This window comes from Aspergillus puulaauensis, chromosome 5 (genome assembly GCF_016861865.1).
Source record: "Aspergillus puulaauensis MK2 DNA, chromosome 5, nearly complete sequence".
Lineage (NCBI taxonomy): Eukaryota > Fungi > Ascomycota > Eurotiomycetes > Eurotiales > Aspergillaceae > Aspergillus > Aspergillus puulaauensis.
Window position 1 is genome coordinate 814,036 of NC_054861.1, and position 24,952 is coordinate 838,987.

Sequence of the window (24,952 nt, forward strand, 5' to 3'; positions counted from 1 at the left end):
TACCCTGGACCTCCTCCCCACTCTTACTTCTCATGCATAGCGCCCGAGCCACGACGTCCTCTGTGTAGAGTGGCATTGGTTGGACCTCTCCAGCTGTCGACTAGTGGCTACTGAGTAAAGTTTGGGGCCTCGGACGGTCGCCTTAGCGCCTACGCTGTTTTGCGTTAGAACTTAGGAGGCGAGGAGCCCAGTGAGAACGCGCATCACCCGTCGGCTCATATCCACAATCCTATTGGGACGTACTACGGAGTCGGACATCTTGAAGCTGACAGCCTGACACTTGTTGGCCCAGGACAGCTGGTTCACCATGGTTGGGATTTGGGTCGCGGATGGGGCGGACTGAGGCAATAATAAATCGCGAGTATTATTCTCTGCCGACAGAGAGGTCTGTGCTCAACTTGCAGACGACATACTGCGAAGCTACGGCTAGCAGACTTGCCAGCTCGGAAGCCGCTCCCTTTAGACGATACCGACCTCAGCAATGGAGGGCAAATCGAACACGAAACGCAGGTCATTGGACGAGAACAAAAAAAATCCCCTCACCAGTGAGGGATAATGTCTTGGAGATTGCTCACCCAGTCTGCCAAACCATCCTCATGCTGTGGTCACTTGCCAATCTTTAAAGTTCTCTAGGCCTCAGGCCAGGAGTTTGCCAGAACTTTGGGAGGAGGAGGTCGAAGTGACCATCAAGCACCCAAGGGCGCCATGGGCGCTGAGTGGTTGGCCGTCCCCTGTCTCACCAAAGTCGGTGCAGAGGAAAGTTTGAAGCAATAACACTAATCTTGGACAGGTCTAGCGCAAGGCCCACACCCAACAACCCCTCTCGCATTCTCCACTCCAACCACGCAGCCTGATCAACCACAGTGCAAAGAATGGGATGTTCCTGACGTAATGAAGGTGCCAGATAGTTAACTAATCCCGCTCAGGGCATTCCAGCAGCCTTTCGGCAGCAGTACCTACCTACCTTAAAATGATAATGATGATTGGGAAATTCATTCCAACTTGAGCATATGTTGTCACACACTGCCTTTGTATAACGCATTTGGACTAATCGGTCTCCACTTTCATCACCATAACGCGATTTCCTATCGACTGAGTCGAAGTGCTCAGCTTCCCCCAAGGTCGAAAATCTCTCTATAATACTGTCGGCTGCCCTTTTGCTTGCTCAGTTCTGGAATCAGCCTTCTATCCGTCTGCTTCGATGCATATCTCTCAATCATCTTCCTTCTATGTCGCTATGAGCTAGGAACCCTCCTAGGGTTGGATTTCGCATGCTTGTACGGCTGGTAAGGATGGTAATAGATTTGCTTACTATGAGGTGACTGCAGTGTCTGAACGCATAACCTCTGACCACAATTTCTCCATCTATTGTGCAATATTCTTCCATTGTACCGGACTATATCGTCCTTTGCCTCTGTGCCGGATATAATCCTCACCGTGGACCTCATTCCTATATCATTACCTCAACCCAACAATATCCATCGTTCGCGCCCTCATCAATTCGTCGAGCGCGGTGGCGCCAGCCTTAAATCTCCCATAATGACTACCGAGTGGTCTCTGGACTTCTGTCTGGTCTGCGACCGACAAACACTGGGGGGGGCCTACTGTTCCCAATCATGCAGACTTGCTGAACTCGATATTTTGCATGAACCCACAGCCGCATCTACACAAGAGTTAAGAGCGGCACTCAGGAAAAGCCCCAGCCACGCGGTGCGTTTTCTTACCACCAACCCGACTTCCAGCACGACCCGAATTTCGTCGTTGAAGTCTTGTCGACCACATTATCCCAGAACATTGTCGCCGTCCTCGTCACAAACATCGTTGTCTTCTCTCCGCAGCTACTCGTCACATGGCTCCCCAATATCATCGCAATCCCAAACCGAGTTACGTGACTATGCCAGCTGCTTTGACCATGTTCGCGACCTTAAAAGACGTCTCACATCATGATTCGCAGGCCGACCTGGGAAATCCTAGTGGTGACTGGTGACGCTTTATTTCGAGACAAACATCTCAACTTTACTACAACGTTTCCCCCCGGCTCTAGACTGCCTACCACCCGAGCGCGCTCTATATTTTTTACCGCGATATACCCCTCGTTTATTCGAAAACCATTTGTCTGTTATCTTGAACTAGGCCGTGTGACATCCGCCTCGCTGTCAATGCGGTATTGGAAATTGGGTCTGATGATACAATGCCAGAATGGTCAAAAAGGCCCTCCCAAAAAAGCCAAAGAAAGAAAGAAAGAAAGAAAGAATAAAAGAATAAAAGAATACTGGAGATCTGGGACGGAATTTAATCTTTTACCCCACACAAAATATGGGGAAATTTGCAGGCGGATTAATTGCATTCTTGACGATATATACGTGTACACTTGCATTTCCTGAGGGAGCGATTTGTTTTCGAGGCCACTTCTTTGCTATCAGTTCAAATTTTGCAATTCAGAATTGCTTTTGGTGCCTGTGATGGATAGGGTGGCGTTTCAGGGATTCGGCTGAAAATACTTATGCCATGGACTGTAAGACTGTAAAGAAAGAAGTCAAGAGAAATGTGAGTCTACATTGTACTATGAGCAAAATTGTGTATATCAATTCATTATATTGTTTAGTTTTACTGTTCGGTTTTGTTTAGACAACCATTCCGGTAGATTCTTCGATGTGTAGCCTGAACCATCTGCCTTTTCGCACTGCCCTATATAAGTATAAGTATAGGGTGCTTTCAATAATATAACTGCTTGGATTCATCTTGAATGCTCTCAGGTACAGATTGCCAGAAATATCGAAGTTGCCAAACAAAAGAACTCAAACAACTGATTGGATTCATCAAGCCAAGGCTTTGACAAGTACTGCCTCATTTTTTGGAACAAAATTCACCTTGTACTTTTTCGGAATCGCCACCAAACTCGACGGGTCGGAGTTCCCCTTCACAGGATGCCATTCTACCCTCTCGCTGGTTGGTTCAATGCGGAAGCTGCTCAGGGTCCGTATGAAGACAAGATACAGCTCACGATTGGCGAGAAGTGAACCAGCACACATGCGGTAGCCCATACCGTATGTAAACATTGGCGCGTCGGGTTGCTCGAACCAGCGTTCAGGTCTGAATTCATCCGGATCACTCCAGACTTCAGGATCTGTTTATTGAGGGAAAAAAAAAAAGGTGAGTTGAACCATATCTTCACATTGCACATTGCTAGGAGCAAGGTTCAGGGGGCGAAGGTTACATACCCATGTTACAGGCCCAGGAGTTGAGAAAGAAGACGGTACCCTTGGGGATCACCTTCCCCTCATAGGTAATATCTCTGATTGATGTTCGCGGCAGTGCAAGACGAAGGACAGTATAGTATCTGAAGTAAATCAGTTAGTCATGCCTTCAATGTAGTTGTCAAGAAGGTGTAATGGCGGTGTACTGACCTGAGGCATTCTCTGACCAGCGCCACAATATAGGCGCATTTTTGGTCGTCCGCGGAGTCACATAGGGGCTGATCCTCACTGTAAAATTCTTTGATTGCCTTTGTAGCCTTGTCCTGGATATCGGGGCGCTGAGCCAGGAGAGAAACACTCCAGGCAACAAGGGTGGTGACAGTGTCTAGGCCGCCAGATAACATGGTCAAACTAATGGAAGTAAGCTCCTCTGAGTTTAACTTGGCTTCCTTGTCAGAAATAACGTTGGCCTGAATGCAAGGTTTGTGAATACCCTTCTCCATCCGATCGTCTAGGTCACGGTTGAGCGAACCAAGATACTTGTCACGCCGGTTTCGCATTTCTTTCGCCTTGTGGGAGTTTGTGCTGAAGGGGTTTAGACGTAGAAGGGGTATGTAATCCTGTAGATTACCCGTGGTGCTTCTAAATCTGCTAATCTCCTCTTCAACCTCAGTGATTTCGTCAAAAAGCTCCTCCTCCTGGGACGCAACTCGCACCCCCCAATTAAGAGTGAGGGCAAGACTTAAGCTGAGTCGCTGAATCATTGCCATGGGGTCGACTGGTGTTTTCCCACCATTTCCATACTTATAAAGCTCGGCCACAAATGCTTTAGACTCAACATCAAGATGAGATACATATGAATCAACCGAAGGCCGGTTAAGGGCTGACGCTGCGCCCTTTCTGCGTCTCTTTAACGACTCGCTGTAGGGAGAGGTACCAATAGTTGTACCAGCTGTGTTCGAAACAATCTACACATCACATAGTAAGCAACGACTCTAGACAGGGACCGAGTAGCGGCGTGAAGATAGCGAGGTCATTCTGAACTCACTTTGTGGAACGTATAGAATTCTGGTCTGGAACTTAATGCTTGTGCATTATGCCCAAAGAGGACCTTCGCGGACGCAGCAGAATTAATCACTATGACGGGGATATTTCCGAGTTGAATCTGATAGACGGGTCCGTATGTCTTTGACCAGATACGATATTGCTCCGCTGCGTTTTCCCGGATTTGGGCGAGGTTACCGATAAGAGGCAACCCACGGGGGCCCCTAAAGCCAGGGATGCGAGCCGAAGCCCGAACGAATTCATTGATAAAAATGTAAAAGAACGGGACGGTGAAAGTGACTATAAGTAATGACTGCAGGGGATATTCGACAACCCTGCCGTTGACGAAAGACAATACTTCTGCGATAGCCATACTGCTGCGGATTTCTCTGTCGTCTGCCTTGTGGTATGCTAGAGCTTGTTGCGTTCAAGGTGACCAGTAGATATAAGGCGCGCGGCGCCTTCTTCCACTCCTTGTGCGAGATGACTTCGCAAAGCTCCGCCTCGAGAGGAACTTTTCCGTCTCACAGAGCGCTGCGAAAAGGGCTCAGAGCGCCGAGGCCCACCCCGCATTAACCTCTAGTTTGGGGTGAGCTGGGGTAATCCAGTCGAGTCTCAGAGATGCGCGGGTCGTGATTCGCCACTGCGAAACCTTCCTCTCACCAAACGAACAGAGAGCATTCCGCACCCGGAACTATTTCCGCCCAGCCCATACTCTGCTGTAACATAATTTGATACTTATGGTCTTATGGCTGCCGCGAAATGCCAGATCCATGTGTTTCTTCCTCAGTTCTTTAACTATACATCCTCTCATGGGGCTGCGCCGCTGCTGGCCACTCCTACGTAGGGAGCACAATAGGGAGTTGAGATGAAATCAATTAATCAATCAAAAAAAAAAAAAAGAAAAAAAAAAAGGGGGATGGGGGATGGATGGCAAACATTTTCACAAACCGCCTTTGTCAAAAAAGGTATATTTTTACCTCATTGACCCTGCAAATAGTTAATAAACCCGCGAGTAAAGGGGTATATGGGATGGTCTGCAGATCTAGGAACAGTTACAGAGTGAACACAGAGTGAGGCATGAGTACAGGACCTCCTTCCCCGACAAACAGTCCTAAAACGCGAATCATGGAGTTAAGCGGCAGATATTTAACAAATGTATACCCTACCTAAGCTATTGGGGCATGTCCATAGCCCAAAGCCATCCATTGGAGAACCAGGGGTTTTTGACTGATGCGCAGCTTCTCGAGGCTTTGAATTAGGGTGAATTATCGGAGACACCTTTGATCGAACAAGATAATGATTATATTTTGTACGTATTGATGATAAGGCCCAAAAAGGCGCGTCAGATGACGCAGCTTCCTAGAGTGTTGAGGGCTGGGTGGCGTTGAGGCTTGAGCTGCTGTTGTGACTTGTGAGCCACCGCTATGCATAGGATAAACTGGGCAATGAACCGAAGGGTTACTTCTCTCTCGAAGTCTCAACTATGTTTCGGCGGGGCATTTGAAGAAGAATAATAATAGTAACTAGTTATACCTATCGAGTAAATTTATAACATAACACCTTAGCTTCCAAGGTGATAGTCAGTGGGTCGCGTCCTCAATAATAATCCAGGGCCAGATGCACGACTCGGAGATCATCTGCGAGGACCAAAAAGGCGCCTCCCGGGCGCCTGAACTCGTCTCCCATTTAAGGACTGTAGCCCTGCAGGTGAAGAGCCTCGGAGTCTCGACCGCGGATGAAGGGGGCGTGTCTCGACAGACCTGCCCTTTTGAAAGCTGCGGACTGATCACGGGATGATCAGATTTCTGATTGTTCAAATCTTGATCGTCTGGGCGATTTCTTCTTGTTGTTAGCCTGTTCCTGGATTCTGGCCCTTGGAATCTGGACTCGCGCCAAAAATCTTTTGCCGGTCACATGGAGGCTGGGGCACGTTGGGCGGGTTATCTTGCTGTTTCCTTGTTCTGGCTGCCGAGCGCCTGATTGGTGGGACATTCTGGGTTGACGCCGTAAACCCGTCATCGCTCCACTGCAATTGTGCTCCAATAGTTGCATCTTCTGGAACTGCTGGAACTTGGCAGTCTGAAGGGGTCAACCGGACTCCGGACACTGTTCACGCGGCACCGGGAAAACGTCATGACGCGGTATAAGAGAATGGAAGGTTACCCGGCCACTTCCATCAAGACAGCCTGCCCTCTCCTCGTCATCAGCTGTCAACTCCCTCATATGCCCCTGTGCATCCCTCGCAAATATTCACTCTTATTTCTTCTCATCGCGATACCTTGTTGATTCTCCCCTCCAACCACATTTCCCTTCCATCGGGGCGCCCGTTCTGACGCAATCGTCCCTGCTCCTTTCATTCTCGCGAGGTATGGACAGCCCGAAATAATCCTTTGCGCATCATTGTTCTCGCAAATTTCTGGCTGTCTTTGTCCTCTACGTAGAATTGCAATTCTGACCTATTTTCCTTAGATAGCTTTTTGGGCAATACTTCGCGCATACCACTTATATAGGTCTCGTACGCTGGACCTCCCAGTGGACTGATTGCGCAGTCGTTCTCTTTGCTTCAGCGACCGAGAAACGTCAGCTGTTGCCAGAGCAGCTAGTTGGTGGCCCTTTGTTTCTCACCCTTTTTTCCCCCAACAATGGCCTCGCGTAATTCTCGCAGAATTCTGCGACCTCTCCTCTATACTTCCGCTGCAGCTACTGTCGGCGCAGGCGCGTTCTACTTCTCATACCGTCCCCGCAACATTCCCGGACTCGAAGCGCCCGCAGTTCCACCACCGGGATACCACGAAGGCAAGCTTGTGCCTCCCAGCTTTCCTAAAATCAAGTCTCGATTGGAACAAATTCAAGATCTCAAACGCAGTTCTTCCGGCGATGATGCGGAAGTGTATGACCTTCTCGTGATTGGCGGGGGTGCTACAGGGTCTGGAATTGCGCTCGATGCGGCAACACGTGGATTGAAAGTTGCTGTTGTTGAAAGAGATGACTTCAGTGCTGGGACAAGTAGCAAGAGTACTAAGCTTGTTCACGGTGGCGTACGTTACCTGGAAAAGGCGGTTTGGGAGTTGGACTACAATCAGTTAGTTACCAAGGTTTTTTTTTTTTTTTGTTTTCCCTCCCTGGTTCCTTGTTTGGGACTTTTTGAGCCGAAACTAATGTGCTTAATCCTGCTGCTAGGTATAAACTGGTGAAAGAAGCTCTGAGGGAGCGCAAGTATTTTCTGAACACCGCTCCTCATCTTTCTAGTTGGCTTCCGATTATGGTTCCCGTACAGAATTGGTGGCAGGTCCCTTACTTCTGGGCCGGTACGAAATGCTATGATTGGTTAGCTGGTTCAGAGGGAATCGAGAGTTCCTACTTCTTGCCGAAGAGTAAGGCCATTGAGGCTTTCCCCATGCTCAGAACGGATAACGTTCTTGGTGCCATGGTCTACTACGGTATGTGTTTTTCGGGTTGTCTTATGCGTCGAAAATGATGTGCTAATATTGTAGATGGTGCCCACAACGATTCCCGCATGAACGTTTCGCTCGCGATGACTGCTGCGCTGTATGGTAGCACTGTTGTCAACCACATGGAAGTCACCGGTCTGACGAAGGATGGATCTGGGAAATTGAATGGTGCTCGACTTCGTGATTGTATCCCTGGGAAGGATGGTAAAGAAGCAGAAGAAATTCCGATCAGAGCTAAGGGTATCATAAACGCTACCGGCCCATTCACTGATTCGATTAGAAAGATGGATGAGCCGGACGTGAAGGAGATTGTGGCGCCTAGCTCCGGTGTTCACGTAATTCTACCTGGCTATTACAGCCCTTCCAACATGGGCCTCATCGACCCATCCACTTCTGATGGCCGAGTTATTTTCTTCCTTCCCTGGCAGGGAAACACGATCGCCGGTACTACGGATGCTCCCACAGAGATCACCGCCCAGCCTCAGCCATCTGAAGAGGATATCAACTGGATTCTTTCCGAAATTAGAGGTTATCTGGCTCCTGATATCAATGTTGGCCGAACCGATGTACTTGCTGCGTGGTCCGGAATCAGGCCTCTTGTGCGGGATCCTAAAGTGAAGAGTTCGCAAGCCCTGGTTCGCAACCATCTCATCTCGGTTTCTCCCTCGGGTCTTTTGACTTGCGCCGGAGGAAAGTGGACTACTTATCGCCAGATGGCTGAAGAGGCTGTTGATGAGGCAATCAAGGAATTTGATCTGAAACCTCGTGAGCTGCACAATGCTCCTGATATCAGTGGTGTTGGCGGACGCGGCCTGGTCGCCGACCATGCGTCACTCGATGGGTCATGCCAAACCCACCAGGTCCGCCTTATCGGGGCCCATGGCTGGTCTAAGACTCTCTTCATCAATCTCATTCAACACTATGGTCTTGAGACTGAAGTGGCCAAGCATTTGACCACTTCTTACGGAGACCGCGCATGGCAAGTCGCCGCATTGTCCTCCCCAACTGAGACACGTTTTCCCGTCCGTGGTGAGCGCATTTCAGCTCTCTACCCTTTCATTGATGGCGAAATCCGTTTTGCTGTTCGCCACGAATATGCGCAAACAGCAGTCGATGTTATTGCACGGAGAACCCGTCTGGCATTCCTCAACGCACAGGCTGCCCTCGAAGCGCTTCCTACGGTAATCGACTTGATGGGCGAGGAACTAAACTGGGACACAAGCAGAAAAGACCTCGAGTGGAAGGAGAGTGTACAATTCCTTTCATCAATGGGTCTGGCCCCGAACCTCCTTAATGTGACTCGAGATCAAGTAGAGGGTGGTAAGGTCAAACAATTGCTTGTCAGCGAGCGTGGTGCATTCACAAGAACAGGTGAGTTCAAAACGGGCCCTGATTAACGTGACCGTTTAGGTGCTAATATCTTTCGCAGAACCTCCTGCAGACGTACTTGCTCGTCACCCAGTGATGGATAGCGAGGCCCAAGCCAACGAATAGACACCAACGACATCCAACACTTTGTCATAGATAATAGAAATTGTAATTTACTCGGGATACTCGAATCAGGGGCGCCGTTCTAAGCAGCACTCAGTAAGTATATGTATTTATATTTGAATTCGGGTGATGGTATTGGATATGCAAAAAGCCTGATTCACATTTTTGATGACGAAGCTATGCATTGGGTATGAACTTCTAGGCAATTTCAATAGAAGGTCCTTAATGCATTTAGTTACTGAGAAAAAAAAATTCGATTTTTTATATTAGGTGCCCTTCGAACTGGAACTCATCGAAGCCTCAGTCCTGAACTGAAATAGCTTAATAGGAGACTGGTGGGCCGCGGGAGAAGTTATGACGTCTTAAGCTTGCACTAGGTGCCACGTCGACAGGTGTCAGATAATATGATATCTCTGCGCAGAAATAATAGATTGAGTAATGAATACTTCAGTATTCGCCGTTGGCTCAGCCTCCTTTTGCTCCCTAACCATTTTACGCTGATAATAAGTATGATCCATCCATCCCAGGTATCATTTCAGTGGTTAGACAGTCTCAGTGATGTATCAAGAGCAATTGGAATGTAAGGGGGACACGTCCAGATTTATTTCGCTCAAGAGCAGATCATCTCTAGTAAAAAATTGGGAGGAGCAGTACTTAAGTAGAATGGATAAAGTGACAAAGCCAGGACAGCTATTACCGAGACAAGAGCAGAACAAGCGCAGGGCCGGCCTTGGAATGCAAATTCAGCTTCCATCCTGGGATTATTAATAGTAGAATGTACTTTTTTGTAGAGGCCGAAAGAGATGAGAAGAAAAGAAAACGAAAGTGACAAAACCCGAAACTCCACCCTATACATTATGGAACGCTGCTTTGAACAGCTGCTTTGTTAAGAACGCCCAAAAAATCTCACCAGGTCGAGAATGGACTGAAAGTCTTAAGTCCGGACCAGAAACATGATTATTCCGTGGTAAATTCAATTAGTCGGAGACTACCAGAGCCTGTCCGATACAATGATATAAGCACCTTCGAGGACAAGGCGACCACTCCACCGGACAACAAGGGCGAAGGTATTAAAAAAAAAAAAAAAAAAAGCGTCGCTGGACATCTGGTAGTGGTGAAGAAATGGTAGCTAGGTACTAGGTAGGCAGGCCATTGCTATGACTTGCCCGGTTTAGAACCCGACGGCCCCTCTGAATAGTTGTCCCAAAATCGGGCTACCGCTTTCCGGACTGTTTCTTTGTTTTTCGCGGTTTTTTCGTAGTGTTGCCGGTAGTAGTTGAAGAGTGCAAACTCATGTCGGTTGAGCAAGTAGTTTGGGTTCGCCTCAACCTTCCGCCATAAAGCATCGCGAGCAGATGCTAGAATTTCTCCATCCCGTCCTTCGAGAGCGGCTTTGTCGCCGTTCCTAGCTGCATTTAAGGCCCGCATATAAACGGGTTCGTCATCGGATGATGTTGGGTTGGCCATTTAAACTACAGTATAGTAGGTATGCGATAATTGGACAACACTGCCGTTGGCGGATAGCTCACTGTGATTGGACAAAGTTGAAGGGAAAAGAAAGAAAGAAAGAAAGCAACTCAGGAGTTTTGAAGTTATGAAGGAGGTCCTGAGCAGAAAAGGGAAAGAGAAAGGAAGAAGAAGAATAATCGATGGGAAATCCTGGTGGGCATGGTTCTTTGCAGGCCCCGGACCTTGCCAAATTAATGCAATGAAGGTGGAGCAGGGGTGGTGTGGGCAAATCGTGGATCGAGTCCTTTTGTTACAGGAACACGGCGGTATGAGAGAGGAGGGAGAAAAAAAAATTCACTGCGATTTTGCTCGGGTTCAGGAAGCTTTTTGAAACCTTTCTTCCTGCAACCCGCTTGAAAAAAAGACGGGTCCACAGACAATTAATTCTGGCTAAATCATGCAAGACGCAAGTGCTGCTGCCACAAGAGGGATTGAAGGATGCACGGAATACGGACACTTGATCTTGTTACTACTGTCATGAATGGAGTATCCTCGGGAAATAACAGGAGCAAGCGTTCTGTTCCTCCAGAACCTGAGCCTCTGTGAATGGCCATGTGGCAGGTGGGGTTTCGTACGGGCTCACCCGCTGTAGCAGCGCCTCGTAAGGTCCTTAATAAGGCCAAGTAACATCCTTGGCGTAACGGTTTTGCGAGTGTTTTGGGAAAGGCTCAAGATCCAAACGGCTGTTTGAGGTGGACTCGGGTTGGTCGAGTGTGGTTCCGGTGGTCTTGGTGTGAAACTGGAAAATGTCGTGGGCCGCTTTCAGAAGGGCTATCAACGCTCCAGGATGCTGTCTGACCGGCCAGTCTTGTGATTATCGACCAGCATTATGGTTGAATATTATTGGGCATGCCCAAGAATCATGCTGGTCGGACTGCACACCTAGAATGCGGCACTAATGCTTGATTGTCCCTACCACGTTGAATTCATAGACAGCGGACAGGCCATGCCGCGTCGCCTCGGACTCAAAGCCGGTTTGAGTCTGCGTGTGGGCTCTGGACGGGCCATTCCCATGAGTAAAGCCGAACGCAACCCAAACTCCCAAAGGATCAGGAATAGCCAACTAGGGAAAGTATAAAAGAACCAGACAAAGTGTATTTTGCCCAGCTGGTGGTATTTGGGGAAATGACTGGAGCAGAGGACGCGGACAAACTCCCTTGTCCATTTCCAAGTGGAGCGACAGGGGGGAGCTTTTCCGCCTCCCTCAGAGAAGCGCCGTCAGCCCAAACTCCAAATGACTCGCATATACCAAGGAGCTTTTTGGCCTATCATGGGCTCGCTCGACCGCTTCCAGAGCTGGGAAATTCCCATTGGCCTCAGGTGGATGTGGTGTATCAGACTGTCCTCACACCGATTTATGCATAATGAGTAGTGGTGCATCAAATGCTTGGAAAAATCAGCCTTCCTTCAGGGATCAGCCCTGCTCTCCAAGGTGGACAACTCGAGATGTTGCTTGTGGCGTCTGGTATTGGAGCACAGTGAGTGCTCTGTACTCCTCTGTCGGCGTACTTTAACAAAAGTACGCCGTTGTGCCCAAAATACCCAGTATGTATCCGTACTCCGCAGTACGTACTAGGTACCTGTCTCCGCAAGCCTCCATGCCATCCATGGCCTGTCATTCGTGACCAAATTGTAACATTGTCTTAAAAAAAAAAATGGCTCTCGGGAACGGCTTTTACTGAAGCCAGTGTACTTATTTGTCTGGTTCGCTACATTGTAGCTTGATGCCGGGTGCGCACGCTCGCTAAATGTGGCATGATGATATATGTCAATAGTACTCAGTTGTCTATATATTATTTATTCTCGAGTCTCTATACCTAGGGCCTTCGGCCACGAATTAAAGGTCCCTACTCATATCTTGAACTAGATACGGGGTAATGTCCCTGAGGTATCAGAGAATTCGTACAAGTAGTCTACATTATGATGGTTCACCCTCGTACTTGTTTTCCGGTAGCATGCTATCCACTTCACTAACGCTCAAGGGAGGAGCTTGATTATACTCTAATGCCTTATAACATGCACTCATCACTCTTTTATTTGAACGGAGATCCTCTATGAAACCAGACACATGTGTTTGTTGAAAGTTTACGCAAGTTAAAGCAGCGACAATCATGGCAGGGTAGAAACCAAAGTTTGTTTCAACGGACTCCTCACTCACTTTAGCCTACAAATATCTAATTTTTGAAGCCAAAAAAAAAGGGATAATAATAAGGGTAGATGACGTGTGGTATTCACTGTTGCTAAGCGTTGTCGAGGTACCTAAAGGACGCCCGGTACGTAGTACAGTCAGCGAGCTCTGGGCAACGCGAACACCCAGTCGCGCTAGTGATGTTGACAGCTATGGCCGCCCATTGCCTTCAATAGATAAAACGACTCCTCGTTATCCCCAGAAGTTCCCCCTTGTTGGTGAAAAGCGATAAAAAAAATGCCTGAGGGTGCGTCATAAACCAACGATTACCCTTTCTCTCTTCATTTTGCAACAATGTTCACTCTAACTAGAGTCTCCAATTAGGCGGAAAATCCAAGAACAAGAAAAAGAACAAGGCGCAGGCCCAATTTGACGCCTCTGATGCGAGCATCTTGAAAGCCGATAGCAGGAAATCCGTGGAGAATAATGTAACAATACACCGAAGATCGTTGTTACCTCATGGTGCTGAGTTTGTATGATAGGACCAACCTGAATCGATCGAAGACAACAAACCGGAAGAAACAGAAAATGGGGAGGATATGGATGCTGGATCGAATGACGGGCATGTTGAAAATGAAGCGGACGACTCGAGAGCCAAATCACCTATCCTAGAGGCTCTCCGATCAAAAGACCGTTTTGAGGCCCTTGTAAAAGACCGAGATTCGCTACGTGCCGAAGTGACCGATATGCGGAAGTCCCTGGAACAAATTCAATCGAAACATGATGATGATATGGAGGCTCTACATGGCAAATTAAAAGATGCGGAGAGTAAAAAGGAGCACGCAGAATCTCAGTACCGCGGTTTGCTTGAAAGAGTGAACACAATCAAAGCCCAGCTTGGTGAACGTCTCAAAGAAGATGCCGTACGTACAATTTTTGGTTACTTCTTCCAGACTTTGCGCTAAGTAACGCCTTACAGGAAGAAATTGCTCAAGCGAGGTCGAAGATCGAGGACTTAGAGGCGCAAAATTTAAGCACGAAAGACGAGTACGAATCAAAGATATTGGAGCTATCAAATGACAATCAACGAATGTCAAAGGAGCTGTCTGAACTACGCGAACGAACAAATCTGTCACAACAAAATTGGTTGAAGGAGAAGGACGATATGCTCGAACAAGAATCATATCTTCAGTCGGAGTTCGAACAAGCAAAGGAGGCAATGCATAACTGGGAAGTGCTTGCCATGGAAGAACGTTCAATCAGAGAAAGCCTGGGAGAAAAAGTAGTAGATTTGGAGGAACAATTGGCTACTGTGAAAGACGCATACGAGAAGACTTCTGCTGAGGGTGAATCCCAAGCAGCGACCGTGGATGGTTTGCAACGAGCCCTGCAAGAAATTCAGGCCGGTGAGTGGTGCCCCCCAGGGAAGCCGCTTCTATTGTCCCTGCTAACTCATTGAAGCACGCAAGCAGGAGCTTCGTGAACTCGTTGAAACTTCCGATGCTCAACTCGAGGAACTGAAGCAGGCGCTCAGCAATGCTAAGACAAAAGAATCAGACTCCGGAAAATCCCTGCAAGAGACTCAACAGGAACTTGAGAGAGTCCGGCCTTTTGAGAAAGAGGTTAGAGAGAAAAACCTCCTGATTGGCAAATTGAGGCATGAAGCTGTTACCCTGAACGACCACTTGACAAAAGCGCTGCGATTTCTCAAGAAGGGCAAACCAGAAGATAACGTTGATCGGTGCGCATCTCCATGTTTCCGCATTTGATGCCTACTAACGACCTACGAATAGCCATATTGTCACAAATCATCTACTGCACTTTCTCGCACTTGATAGGTCAGATCCGAAGAAGTTCCAAATATTACAACTTATTGCGGCGCTTTTGGGGTGGTCAGACGGTAGGTAACAAAAAAAGCTTTGAACCTGAAAATGAGACTGACACTCTCCAGAGCAACGTGAGCAGGCAGGCCTAGCTCGTCCCGGGGCTTCAGGGGCTTCAGGCAGGCTTCGGGGCCCCACTACCCTCATGCATCGAACGCCTAGTACACCAACTTTAACAACCGAGTTTCTGGATAATGGCGCCACGAGCAAGGAATCTCTAGCAGAGCTCTGGTCAAACTTCCTTGAACAGGAGTCTCAGGCCTCTTCCCAGGATAATAACCAATCGGCCAAGTGAGGTTGACGGTATATATTGGCGTCCGGACACCCGCCGCTAATCACATCGATAAACTGCTGCGTTATACGGTTATATTATACTGATCGTACGAGAGACGGACCCCTCCCCCCACCACTAGTTTTGCTATTTATTCCCCGTATGTATCTATGCTGAAAGCGGCCAATTTCGTTTTGAGGCGAGGCTTGGTCCCAGAGGTCACACCGCCTTCAACAGATGACCCGACCGTAAAAAAACATAGAATCACAACTAAGTTTCCCGATATTAAACAGGTATCGGTATCGGTATATGCATCCAACCTTTTCGAGGATCAGTGCGTTCTCCTCGTTATCTTGCACCTATCCGGTATTTTCACCCCGCTTCAAAGTAGCTACCATGGCTACTACTAGTGCAGGTACGAACCTCATTTCGCCCAAGGCTCGATATTATATACCTCTTCGCTAGGAAACAAACATAATAACCAGTAATAGTCCAAAAGTTTCGGCCCGTGGTGGTGTCAGGTCCCTCCGGAACCGGCAAATCAACATTACTAAAGAGACTTTTCGCCGAATTTCCCAACACCTTTGGCTTCTCCGTTTCTCGTTCGTGAATTTTCCTTATTTTGACGCCCGAAAACCCCTAGAAGAATAATCTGACGTAGTGTCAGACACAACTAGAGCCCCTAGGCCTGGCGAGCAATATGCGCGTGAATACTACTTTACCACAAAAGAAGACTTCCTCGACCTCGTGAGCAAAAACGGCTTCATCGAGCATGCTCAGTTCGGCGGGAACCACTACGGGACGAGCGTCCAGGCCGTTAAAGATATCGCCGCGAAGGAGAGGATTTGTATTCTTGACATTGAGATGGAGGTTCGTTTGCCATTATCGTTCGTCGCGTGCAATTCGCGCGATAGTTTATGGATCAGAAGACTAATAACTATGCTCCGAATACGAACAGGGCGTGAAACAAGTCAAGAAGACCGATCTAAGTGCGCGATTCTTGTTCCTTGCGCCACCGTCCGTTGAAGAGTTAGAACGGAGATTACGCGGTCGAGGGACTGAGACCGAGGAGAGTTTACAAAAACGGTTGACGCAGGCGAAGAACGAGCTAGAATATTCGAAACAGCCTGGTGCACACGATAAGGTCGTTGTCAATGATGATGTAGAGACCGCCTATAAGGAACTGAGGGATTATATTATTGATGATGGGAAGTTTGGGGCCGCGATTTAACGACGGCAGTGAGGTTCTCTAGAAGTAGGCGTAATTTTATGAGTAATGTTATTTAGAGCACCTACCCATACTTATCTAGCTAATTTTGGCTATTACGCATATCAAGTGCCGAAGAATATATTTAGAGATAGATTTCCCTTGAATCTGTTAATTAAGGAAATTAAGTACATGAAACGACCAGATCGACGCTAGCGCTCTCATGCTAGTTCTCTTTACGGTGTGCGCAAAACGAAATTGTAGGAAATCGAGGTAATCCCAGTCGTTCTCCCTGTAAGCGAAGAGGATAACAATAAATATACGGAAAAAGCCTGGAGTTAAAAAGGGATATCTGTAAGAGCATGCTGGTAAGGAAGTGGATGGTGACACGGATTTCCGTGGTAAAGAATAGAACGAAGCGAATCCTGAGAGAACTGTCTTCCGAGTCAGTCATTCGCCCCTGCAGGACCGCTGACACTAAAAGACGGTGCTTGTCAAGTAACGATTTTTTTGTTCCTCATAGATCCTCGCTCAGCTAATAGCCGTTCATCGTCACTCGCTGTGAGTTGCGGCTTAGTTCCCTGTCGGCGGAGGGGCTAATTGGCCGACTGCCGCCACTATGGCCACCTGCAGCGCTGCTCTCTTTCAAAGCAAGAAGTTGCTTAGCGCGGAAGGTCTCGTAATGGATTTGGCTTGTCGTTTCGATGAGGTCCTGGAGATGGGTGCGGGTAAGGAAATTTCGCAGGGAAACAAATTCGCAGTGGCTCTCATCTTCCACATTGATAACTCCCCAGCGGTTTTGGCGTCCACGAACAGGCTGACCGTTGACGACAATGGTCCTCTCGCTTCCAACAACTGCAAAAGGGATTATATCCTGGTTGATCGTTAGATGAGACACCAAATTAGGGACCCACAGAAGTCCGAACCTTAATGCGGGCATTCACAGCACGCTCCTCATCGTCGAGCTCATCGTTATCATACGGGTACATCTTGAGGTTGTGGAAGGCAAACTCCTCCTTGATTCGCTCCTTGAAGGCCTGACGTTCCTCCAGGGTAAGTGAATCAGCCTTGGCGATAACGGGAACGACATTGACCACATCGGACAACTTTTTCAGGACGACAATATCGATGGGTTTCAGACTATTTAGGCAAATAATTAGCTTCATTTGCATCATGTGCCATATCGATCGGTCCATAAAACTCACGCATGGCCAGATGGCTGAATGAAAAACAGACAGCAGTGAATACGGGTATCTTGAATGTAGCGGTCACGTTGGGCGGTGAGCTCTTTGCGGAGGTAAGCGGAGTGCTGGTCCTTGATATATTTCACAATTGGGTCCCAGCTGGTGATAAATTAGCCCAGTCACGGTAAGTAGGCGACAAGTGTAGATTGTTACCATCTATCATTGTTAACTTGATCACCGTATCCAGGGGTGTCGACAATGTTGAGCCTGAGACGGACGCCATTTTCCTCGATGACTATGACTTGGTTAGAGAATCAAGTCACTAGCAGCACAGGGATTTCACATACTATGGGAAACAGTTTGGATCTCGGTGGTCGAGCGTACGGGTTCGTTGGGGGTTAAACGACCCTTTGAATCGATCAGATGGGAGGCGAAGATGGTGTTGATCAGAGTAGACTTTCCGAGACCAGTTTGGCCTATTTATCGGTTTAGCACCAAGCACATTTGACCAGATGGAAGAGAACTCACCAACACACATAACATTGAATTGGAAGCCACGTTTCAGCAGCTTCCGTTCAATCTGAGAAGTAATGCTATCGAAACCGACATGGCTCCGGGGGAAGACCGCAGACGGTGCGGAGCTTGTAGTGGCCATGGTGGTGGTGTAAGGGGGATTCGAAGACAGGGTTTCTCGGGCAGAAGGGATAGTCAATGGAAGGAGCTGGATAGAAAAATACGGAGGAAACAAAAGGTATCGGTGCAGCCCGTAGAGAGAAACAAGTCTTCGAGGAAGATCGGAGCCTTACCCCAAGAATAGAGCCAGTCTGGTATCGATTGAGAGGGAGAGAGCAGTCGTGATAGACCCCTTTAATTGTTGTCGCGACTCAGGGGGGTTCTAGTCCCAGTTAGGACTAGCGTCTCTCCAGATCCAAACCAAGCAAACCGCAGGCCGGAGGTCGGGAAAAGCTTCAATTTGCAGTTTGATGCACGCTCAGTCGCTCACTATTCCGTCCTTTTAACACCTAGTCTATTGTATTGAACGCTATATATCACCGTATTGAGATTGGAACGCGAAATTAGGACCATCAAAATGGCTTTGCGACTGCTTTCCTCCAATCCGCTCCCCCAAATATTCCCTCGACTTGTCCTACCGTCGAAATCTCTGCGTTTTACCATCAGCCTTCCGTCACAACACCATGTCTTCCTTTCCGCTTTTCTCCGACCGGTTGCTTTTGCTCTGAATGTTCCTGGGCTTTTATCCGATTTATGGGAGTCCGTTCTTCGAGCCGTTCCAAAGAAAAAGACGTCCCACATGAAGAAAAGACATAGACAGATGGCCGGCAAGGCCTTGAAGGACGTCAGGAACCTTAACACCTGTCCTGCTTGCGGTCAAATAAAACGCTCTCATGTACTATGCCAACATTGCGTTGAAAGTATGGAAAAGCTGTATTTTTTATTTATTTTTTTAAAGTGCGGAACGTTCTAACAGGGGTTCTACTGCAGATATTAAGAAACAATGGGGAAAGACCCAATTGTCGTGACTTCTACAGATCAAGAAAATGGGATGATGAGAACTCATGGGATGCCGAGGTTGAATACATGACCAAGATGTATTTGTATGGATATCATGTATGTGCACTGCATGGCTTTTCGGCGTTAGGTTTAGCAATAGGAATTATTTGTACTATATCTCATATAAAACGAACATACTGAGAGATCAGAAGTAAGTTGATTTAGCCATTGGAATTGCTGTTGCGGAACAATTACTTATACTTCGTCTACCGTTTTCACTAAATAGCGAGATTAACAGAAATAATCCAAGTTGAATGGCCTCTGTGCCTAGCCAATCATTTGCAGTGCTTTGTTTCTATTGTGTATGAACTGGGTGCAATTCACATTCGCCAAAAGTTAGACACAGTAAGGTTATAGCGATTCAAGCTAATGGATGCGTTAACTCATAAAAACGTAGACTAGATCCTATTTCAAGACATCGACGAACAGCTTACGCATTCTTTTCAAAAAAGCACCAAAATCGCGATCCTCATTTAGCATGTCTAGCTCCCGATCCAGAGAATGCCTGTCCAGTTTGGGTCGTGAATGAAATATTTCATAGTCGCGGTTCGAAGTGCCAAGTTCAAACCATGCTTCGGCTTCCCAATCCTTCTCCAGCAGATGGCTGTAGACAAATTTCAATCGGTCCTCCCTACCCGCGCCTTCAATCCGTAAGCATAGATAGTCCTGCCAGAATTCAAGCTCCGGGACGTTCAAGCGTGCTTGGGCATCAAGATAGCGAGAGTGGCTTTTTTGTGCTTCCAGTTTTTGGTTGATGGCCTTTTGTGTTTCTTCAATTTGTTGCTTGAGCCGATCACGCTTTGCAAGACGCGAGTCACGTTCTAATGTCACGGATGAAACAGCAGCATGCATCTCAGCGGCTTCAGCGGCCTCTTTCTGAAGGGTCTGTTCGTGGGTTTGTGATTTGAGATTGAGAATTTCAATATCTCGTTGCCTCATACGTTCATCCTCTGTTCATCGCCATGTTAGATATGTCCGCCTTTGCTGTCTTTAACTGCCGTATGAGGACTCCCACCTTGTAATTCAGCTAAACCACTCTTGAACTGATTCCTTTCTTCCAAAACCTGCTTCCTCCCACGCTCTATAAACGCATCAAAGTGAGCGGTGAACTGGGCCATGCGGCTGCGCAAATCTTCGAATCCGAAATTGATGCTGGGGAGCGAGTCCGCCATCGAAGGTGCTGTCGCGGAGGCCAGAGGCGGCCGCATACCGCTTGTCGAGAGCGAAGGATCGAACGAGGAGGACATATTCAGATGCGACATTTGCTGGGATATTTCAAAATGACAAGCGTGATATAAATCGTTTTGTAGATAGGTCGCATTACCAAACGGAGAAGCAGCAATGGGTGGTGGTTTGTTTCTGGTGTTGTTGTTGCGGCGCAACCAAAGCTTGGCACTCCACACCTACCTATCGCAAAAAAAGTCATGGGCGACGACTTTCATTTTATCCAACCAGTTTTCTTAACACTTCAGCCATATGAATTCATCCTAAACATCTGCCGCAACCAGATGTGTGTACCATCTGCGCGAAGAAGATACCTTATTGCACACATTTAAATTGACAAACCCCGATCAGGAGACTATTAGTGCTCGATATGCTTACTGCCCCGGGACCTTTGTGTATCGCCAAAATCAAGCATAGACCAAATGGATGATTATTCGACGAAGCTTCTTCAGTATGGGCACGTGGGAAGTGCTATTTACCGTCCGGAGACTCAGTCATGGGCGTTTTCGCGCAGTATAGCTCCTCGTAAGTAGCCCGAGGTACTCCGCTCATTTACAGTTCTAACCGTTCGCGAAGAACAGCGCATATCGTACACGGGGGTGACGAGGACCGTTGTACGGTCGCCATCTACTACAATCGAACGCCCATCAACACTAAAGCGATCAACGTTGTCTCGGTCATTCCCTGAACTTATCGGAGGATACCGCCTTGCTCGCAATGAAACACTATCACGTACCGTAACGGCAGTGAGCGAAACATGCAACCCTCTGGTCTCCACACTCCTTGATTTTGGGCGCGCAATGGACTTGAATATTGACACTTCTGGACGTCGAGCAGTTTCTATCGTCGCATTTGCATCTGGAGAATGTGGCAACGCAATTTCTTTCCGGACAATAACTGACGATACGGTGAACTTAGAGCAATCCACAGGTACTCAATTGCGAGTTCCGACGATTGGAGATGATGATGGTATTGAATGGCTATCGGATGGGGCACCTGTCCGACAAATTTGCTTTTCACATGCCATAGAGGATAGGGCTACGTTTCTGGCGGTCCGTTTCTCATCCACGGTTGTGTTTAGGCCACTTTATCGCAGGGCCCCCACCTCAGTTTCTATCCATCGGGGTAATGATGCTATGGGGCCCAAGTATCAGACTTCTCGCCTTGATCCGAATTTCTTGATGGAGATATCAAGCTCGCATACGGGGGGTCTTGCCCATGCAGACGTGAAATTCAACCCTTGGAATCAGAATGAACTTGCAATCGTTGACAATGACGGCAATTGGAGTATTTGGGAACTACGTAGTCAGCACAGGCGCAACAAAGATAACTGGGAAGCTGCATGTATAACATCCGGCACGCTTCCTTGGGTTGGCAACGAGGAGGGTCAGAACACAGGTACCAGTGGCCGACATGACGGATGGTTAGCTATCGAATGGGCTGTCAACGAAGATCACATCGTTGTTTGCGATCGAAGGTGTTCCATGCTCTACCGAATGAATGGCGATCGAGTGTATTCTTATTCGGTTGAGCTTGGTTTCAAAAGCGAGTCTGAATGGATTCTGGACGCCAAGAGGAGTACTACCCACTCGTCGCATGTGTTCATTCTCACAACATCCCGGCTTATTTGGTTTGATATAACCCTGGATTCGGTTTCAGCCCACGAGGGTACGAGGGCCCCACTGTTCCCCCGACTCTCCTGGCGTCATTTTCGCGATTCAGGCGATATAACACTGCAGTTATCTCCTTTAGCGGTGGACAATGGTAAGCATCTACAGAATGCATGGGATTTTCCAGCTGTGTAATACTGATTTGGGCGGTGGAAGATTTTTATCTAGTTTTGTTTTCTCGCCTCAACCACTTTGTGCTAGCGTTTTATTGCTCTGAGCCTGAGGTTGTTGGTGATCCGGCATCCGCTCCGGACCCTTTCATTCTGTATGTGCCGCCAACGTCCGATAATGCAGACAATCCTATCCCTCCTTCTGTTGGCGCGCATTTTTCTACGCTTGTTTTCAAAAAAACCGTGCCGACGACTACCACCGAGCGATATCTTGACCGTGAATTGAGATTTATCAAGGCCTTTGCAGTAACCTCAAATCTTCATGTGGAAGAATCATTATACTCGAAATCTTCAACTGGTAATTTCGAGGATGAGCGATCAAGCGGTCAAGATTTTCTACGCGCCAGACAGCTACGCATCACTGGTCTACGGAAGAAAATACCTAACTCCAGAAGTGATTTTGTAGTTGATGATTGGGACGAATCTGCGCCTGGTATTGTGCCAGTCTCAGGTAATGGGACTGAGAGTATAGCTCCCTTAGCAGAGCCTCGATTTACATTCGACTACACACGTATATACGCAATTGCGACTGGACCGTTGAATTTGTTATCACCAAATGGCGAAAGGACGATTGAGGCCAGTCTCCAGGAACTGGTGAATAATGCCACTGATCATATTTCTTCAACTAGTCGGACTGCGTAGGTCATTTCTAGCTCTGAAACAAGTACTGATGTGCTGACCGAGAAACATTTAATTAGGCTTGAAATTCTTCGATGGTCGCTCGTGATAGACGATATTGACCAAAACGCTCAAGACCTGAACGCCTTTATTTCTCGGTTTGTCTCGAAGCATTCAGCTGTTGGAGGAAAGAGCCACCTGCTTGTTCAACCGTATGGTTATTTCAGTTCGGGATCAAGGCCGCAGGTTACGCTAGCACCGGGCCCGAAGCTGGATCTGGTTGCTATATATGATCGACTTGTTAATGATTGGCTCATCGATTTGCCTTCTGACATACCCGGAAGGACCAGGGTCACGACAGAAAAAGTAATTCGACATTTTGTTGCTGATATTTTGCTGTCACAAATATTATTACCGCAAAAATGGACAATAGTTGAACCAACGGCGAGCAATGTTGAGATCACTCGTGGTGCGGTCAACTCATTGGAGCCTGCTGGCGAGCAGTGCTCATATGATCCATCAGCGAAGTCTGTTGACCAGAGCTTTCGATCGCAAGAAAAGACAACGATTACGCGAGAAGGGTCATTACAAGGAGCCTTTATATTTCCCGAACGCAAGGCGGATGAATGGCCTACCTTCAAGGCACTGTCGTCGTATACGACTTTGAATGGAACAGCCCCAATTTCTCCAGATGTGGAACGCATTCTTGACCGCTGGAAACCGGGAACCGACCCAGCGTCATATTCACCTACACTGCAAGAATCACAATCAGTCACTGGGGCTTCAGGGCGTAAATCACGGAAGAAGGTACCGCAGACTTTGAAAAGTATGAGCCTTGGTTCAGTTGTGCCCCCTGCCGTCTCTTCCACGGTTTCTGTTGCTAAAAGGGACTGGGGTAGCCAGCCTGACCACGCTCAGCCTTCAGCGATCCGTTTACAAACGAGCCAGATCACGGACGACATTCCAATGACTCAAGTTGAGCCAGGGGCGTTCGGGGGTCGCGAAGCAAGCAAGAAAAGCAACATCAAGGCAAGGAAGAAAAAAAGAGCCGCTGGATTCTAGGAGACCGGTCAGAGTTCAATTTTTGAATACTTTGGTAGTCTATTTTATTATAATAGGATGTATGCTGGAGTGGATTGGACTCCAGTAGCCCATAAATTAATAATTCAACCCTGAATAATCTGATGAGGTGATAATCAGAGTCTATGAGCCATTTGTGCGTCTTTCTCGAGAGTAGGACTACAAATGCCGGCCTTTTCGCATTGTGGAAACGAAGAATGCCTCGGAGTTCTGAGATTACAATAATACCGATCTGTTAAAGAGCTTGCAGGCTTTGGCTGATTGTCATTGACGGATCCGCCTCCACACTCCACTTGTGCGTTGTCTGTCCGTAACATTCATCAACAAAACTCACCACACTTACAATAACTCAATTACCAACATAAGAGCGATGGGCGACCAAGAGCATCAATACAAATTTAACGTGAGCATGAGCTGCGGCGGCTGCTCCGGCGCCGTCGAGCGCGTCCTCAAAAAACTAGACGGTAACTACTAACTACCCACCCCTCTGCCCTTCTGCCCCTCTTTCTCAACAAACCCCGATGAGAGGGGCTCCAACGAGAATCACTGTCCGAGACCGAGATGCTGACACAACGCGTATGTTAGGCGTAAAATCCTTTGACGTGAGCCTTGATTCCCAGACCGCGAGTGTTGTAACCGATGACACTGTCCCTTATGAGACGGTTCTCACGACCATCAAGAAGACAGGGAAGACAGTGAATACCGGAGAAGCCGATGGGCAGGCTCGGGATGTTTAATACGTGCCTGTGACCTCCGGGCCCACACAGCGACGAAAGCTTACAGTTATTACGATGGAATGGATAAACGATTTAATCAGTGGCCAATATGTACATACTTTTGACGAGGAAAAGGACTGCTGCACGCATGGAGCAGCGGACGCATCCTTGCTCCCCTAACGACCTAAAGTCAAGTTCGTACCATAATTCGTACTCCGTCTCATGTTGCTCGGGTAGCCTTGACTTCCTTGGTATCAAAATGGGATATACTATTGTATTCTATTCCTCAGCCTAGGCAACCGCCGAAATACCATTTATCCGATTCTGGGTATCATAATAAACAGAAAAGCTAACAATATCCAATGAACATGTATAATGTGAAGAAAATGTCTTCGTCAATCATGCCCCAATCCACAATCATCACTGCACATCTTTCAGGTAGTGGGTAGGTATCTTTGATCCTCGGCTCGCCTGAGATAGGCACGAGGGTGCAGCTCGTCTCCAAGCAGGACACGTTGACGAGATTCGTAAGT

At 47.8% G+C, this 24,952-nt stretch overlaps 11 protein-coding genes across 11 annotated transcripts; 7 read left to right on the forward strand and 4 right to left on the reverse strand.

Annotated features, from left to right (window-relative positions):
- Positions 1 to 1,943: 1,943 nt before the first annotated feature.
- Positions 1,944 to 2,384, forward strand: APUU_50301S (uncharacterized protein; the record flags this gene model as incomplete). Its single annotated transcript, XM_041705283.1, has 1 exon — positions 1,944 to 2,384. The coding sequence occupies one exon, from the start codon at positions 1,944 to 1,946 to the stop codon at positions 2,382 to 2,384; it is 441 nt and encodes a 146-aa protein (XP_041557784.1).
- Positions 2,385 to 2,819: 435 nt separating this feature from the next.
- APUU_50302A (cytochrome P450) lies at positions 2,820 to 4,614 on the reverse strand (the record flags this gene model as incomplete). Its single annotated transcript, XM_041705284.1, has 4 exons — positions 2,820 to 3,127; positions 3,222 to 3,340; positions 3,408 to 4,165; positions 4,246 to 4,614. The coding sequence occupies 4 exons, from the start codon at positions 4,612 to 4,614 to the stop codon at positions 2,820 to 2,822; spliced, it is 1,554 nt and encodes a 517-aa protein (XP_041557785.1).
- A 2,272-nt stretch (positions 4,615 to 6,886) lies between these two features.
- Positions 6,887 to 9,190, forward strand: GUT2 (glycerol-3-phosphate dehydrogenase GUT2; the record flags this gene model as incomplete). The annotated part of the gene is made up of 4 exons (XM_041705286.1): positions 6,887 to 7,326; positions 7,425 to 7,684; positions 7,739 to 9,067; positions 9,126 to 9,190. 4 exons carry the CDS (start codon positions 6,887 to 6,889, stop codon positions 9,188 to 9,190), a joined length of 2,094 nt encoding a protein of 697 aa, XP_041557786.1.
- Positions 9,191 to 10,342: 1,152 nt separating this feature from the next.
- On the reverse strand, positions 10,343 to 10,654 carry APUU_50304A (uncharacterized protein; the record flags this gene model as incomplete). The annotated part of the gene is made up of 1 exon (XM_041705287.1): positions 10,343 to 10,654. The coding sequence occupies one exon, from the start codon at positions 10,652 to 10,654 to the stop codon at positions 10,343 to 10,345; it is 312 nt and encodes a 103-aa protein (XP_041557787.1).
- A 2,467-nt stretch (positions 10,655 to 13,121) lies between these two features.
- Positions 13,122 to 15,002, forward strand: APUU_50305S (putative Golgi matrix protein; the record flags this gene model as incomplete). The annotated part of the gene is made up of 7 exons (XM_041705288.1): positions 13,122 to 13,131; positions 13,209 to 13,312; positions 13,367 to 13,747; positions 13,804 to 14,230; positions 14,286 to 14,565; positions 14,618 to 14,724; positions 14,776 to 15,002. 7 exons carry the CDS (start codon positions 13,122 to 13,124, stop codon positions 15,000 to 15,002), a joined length of 1,536 nt encoding a protein of 511 aa, XP_041557788.1.
- A 285-nt stretch (positions 15,003 to 15,287) lies between these two features.
- On the forward strand, positions 15,288 to 16,209 carry GUK1 (guanylate kinase; the record flags this gene model as incomplete). The annotated part of the gene is made up of 4 exons (XM_041705289.1): positions 15,288 to 15,393; positions 15,470 to 15,580; positions 15,646 to 15,848; positions 15,937 to 16,209. 4 exons carry the CDS (start codon positions 15,288 to 15,290, stop codon positions 16,207 to 16,209), a joined length of 693 nt encoding a protein of 230 aa, XP_041557789.1.
- A 511-nt stretch (positions 16,210 to 16,720) lies between these two features.
- Positions 16,721 to 18,024, reverse strand: aspD (septin aspD; the record flags this gene model as incomplete). The annotated part of the gene is made up of 6 exons (XM_041705290.1): positions 16,721 to 17,059; positions 17,112 to 17,325; positions 17,391 to 17,528; positions 17,583 to 17,664; positions 17,717 to 17,845; positions 17,898 to 18,024. 6 exons carry the CDS (start codon positions 18,022 to 18,024, stop codon positions 16,721 to 16,723), a joined length of 1,029 nt encoding a protein of 342 aa, XP_041557790.1.
- Positions 18,025 to 18,459: 435 nt separating this feature from the next.
- Positions 18,460 to 18,910, forward strand: APUU_50308S (mitochondrial 54S ribosomal protein bL32m; the record flags this gene model as incomplete). Its single annotated transcript, XM_041705291.1, has 2 exons — positions 18,460 to 18,802; positions 18,873 to 18,910. 2 exons carry the CDS (start codon positions 18,460 to 18,462, stop codon positions 18,908 to 18,910), a joined length of 381 nt encoding a protein of 126 aa, XP_041557791.1.
- Positions 18,911 to 19,346: 436 nt separating this feature from the next.
- On the reverse strand, positions 19,347 to 20,203 carry SPC25 (kinetochore Spc25 family protein; the record flags this gene model as incomplete). Its single annotated transcript, XM_041705292.1, has 2 exons — positions 19,347 to 19,891; positions 19,957 to 20,203. The coding sequence occupies 2 exons, from the start codon at positions 20,201 to 20,203 to the stop codon at positions 19,347 to 19,349; spliced, it is 792 nt and encodes a 263-aa protein (XP_041557792.1).
- Positions 20,204 to 20,587: 384 nt separating this feature from the next.
- On the forward strand, positions 20,588 to 23,685 carry APUU_50310S (uncharacterized protein; the record flags this gene model as incomplete). Its single annotated transcript, XM_041705293.1, has 4 exons — positions 20,588 to 20,690; positions 20,742 to 21,929; positions 21,992 to 22,643; positions 22,704 to 23,685. 4 exons carry the CDS (start codon positions 20,588 to 20,590, stop codon positions 23,683 to 23,685), a joined length of 2,925 nt encoding a protein of 974 aa, XP_041557793.1.
- Positions 23,686 to 24,073: 388 nt separating this feature from the next.
- On the forward strand, positions 24,074 to 24,440 carry ATX1 (copper metallochaperone ATX1; the record flags this gene model as incomplete). The annotated part of the gene is made up of 2 exons (XM_041705294.1): positions 24,074 to 24,167; positions 24,289 to 24,440. 2 exons carry the CDS (start codon positions 24,074 to 24,076, stop codon positions 24,438 to 24,440), a joined length of 246 nt encoding a protein of 81 aa, XP_041557794.1.
- Positions 24,441 to 24,952: the final 512 nt, after the last annotated feature.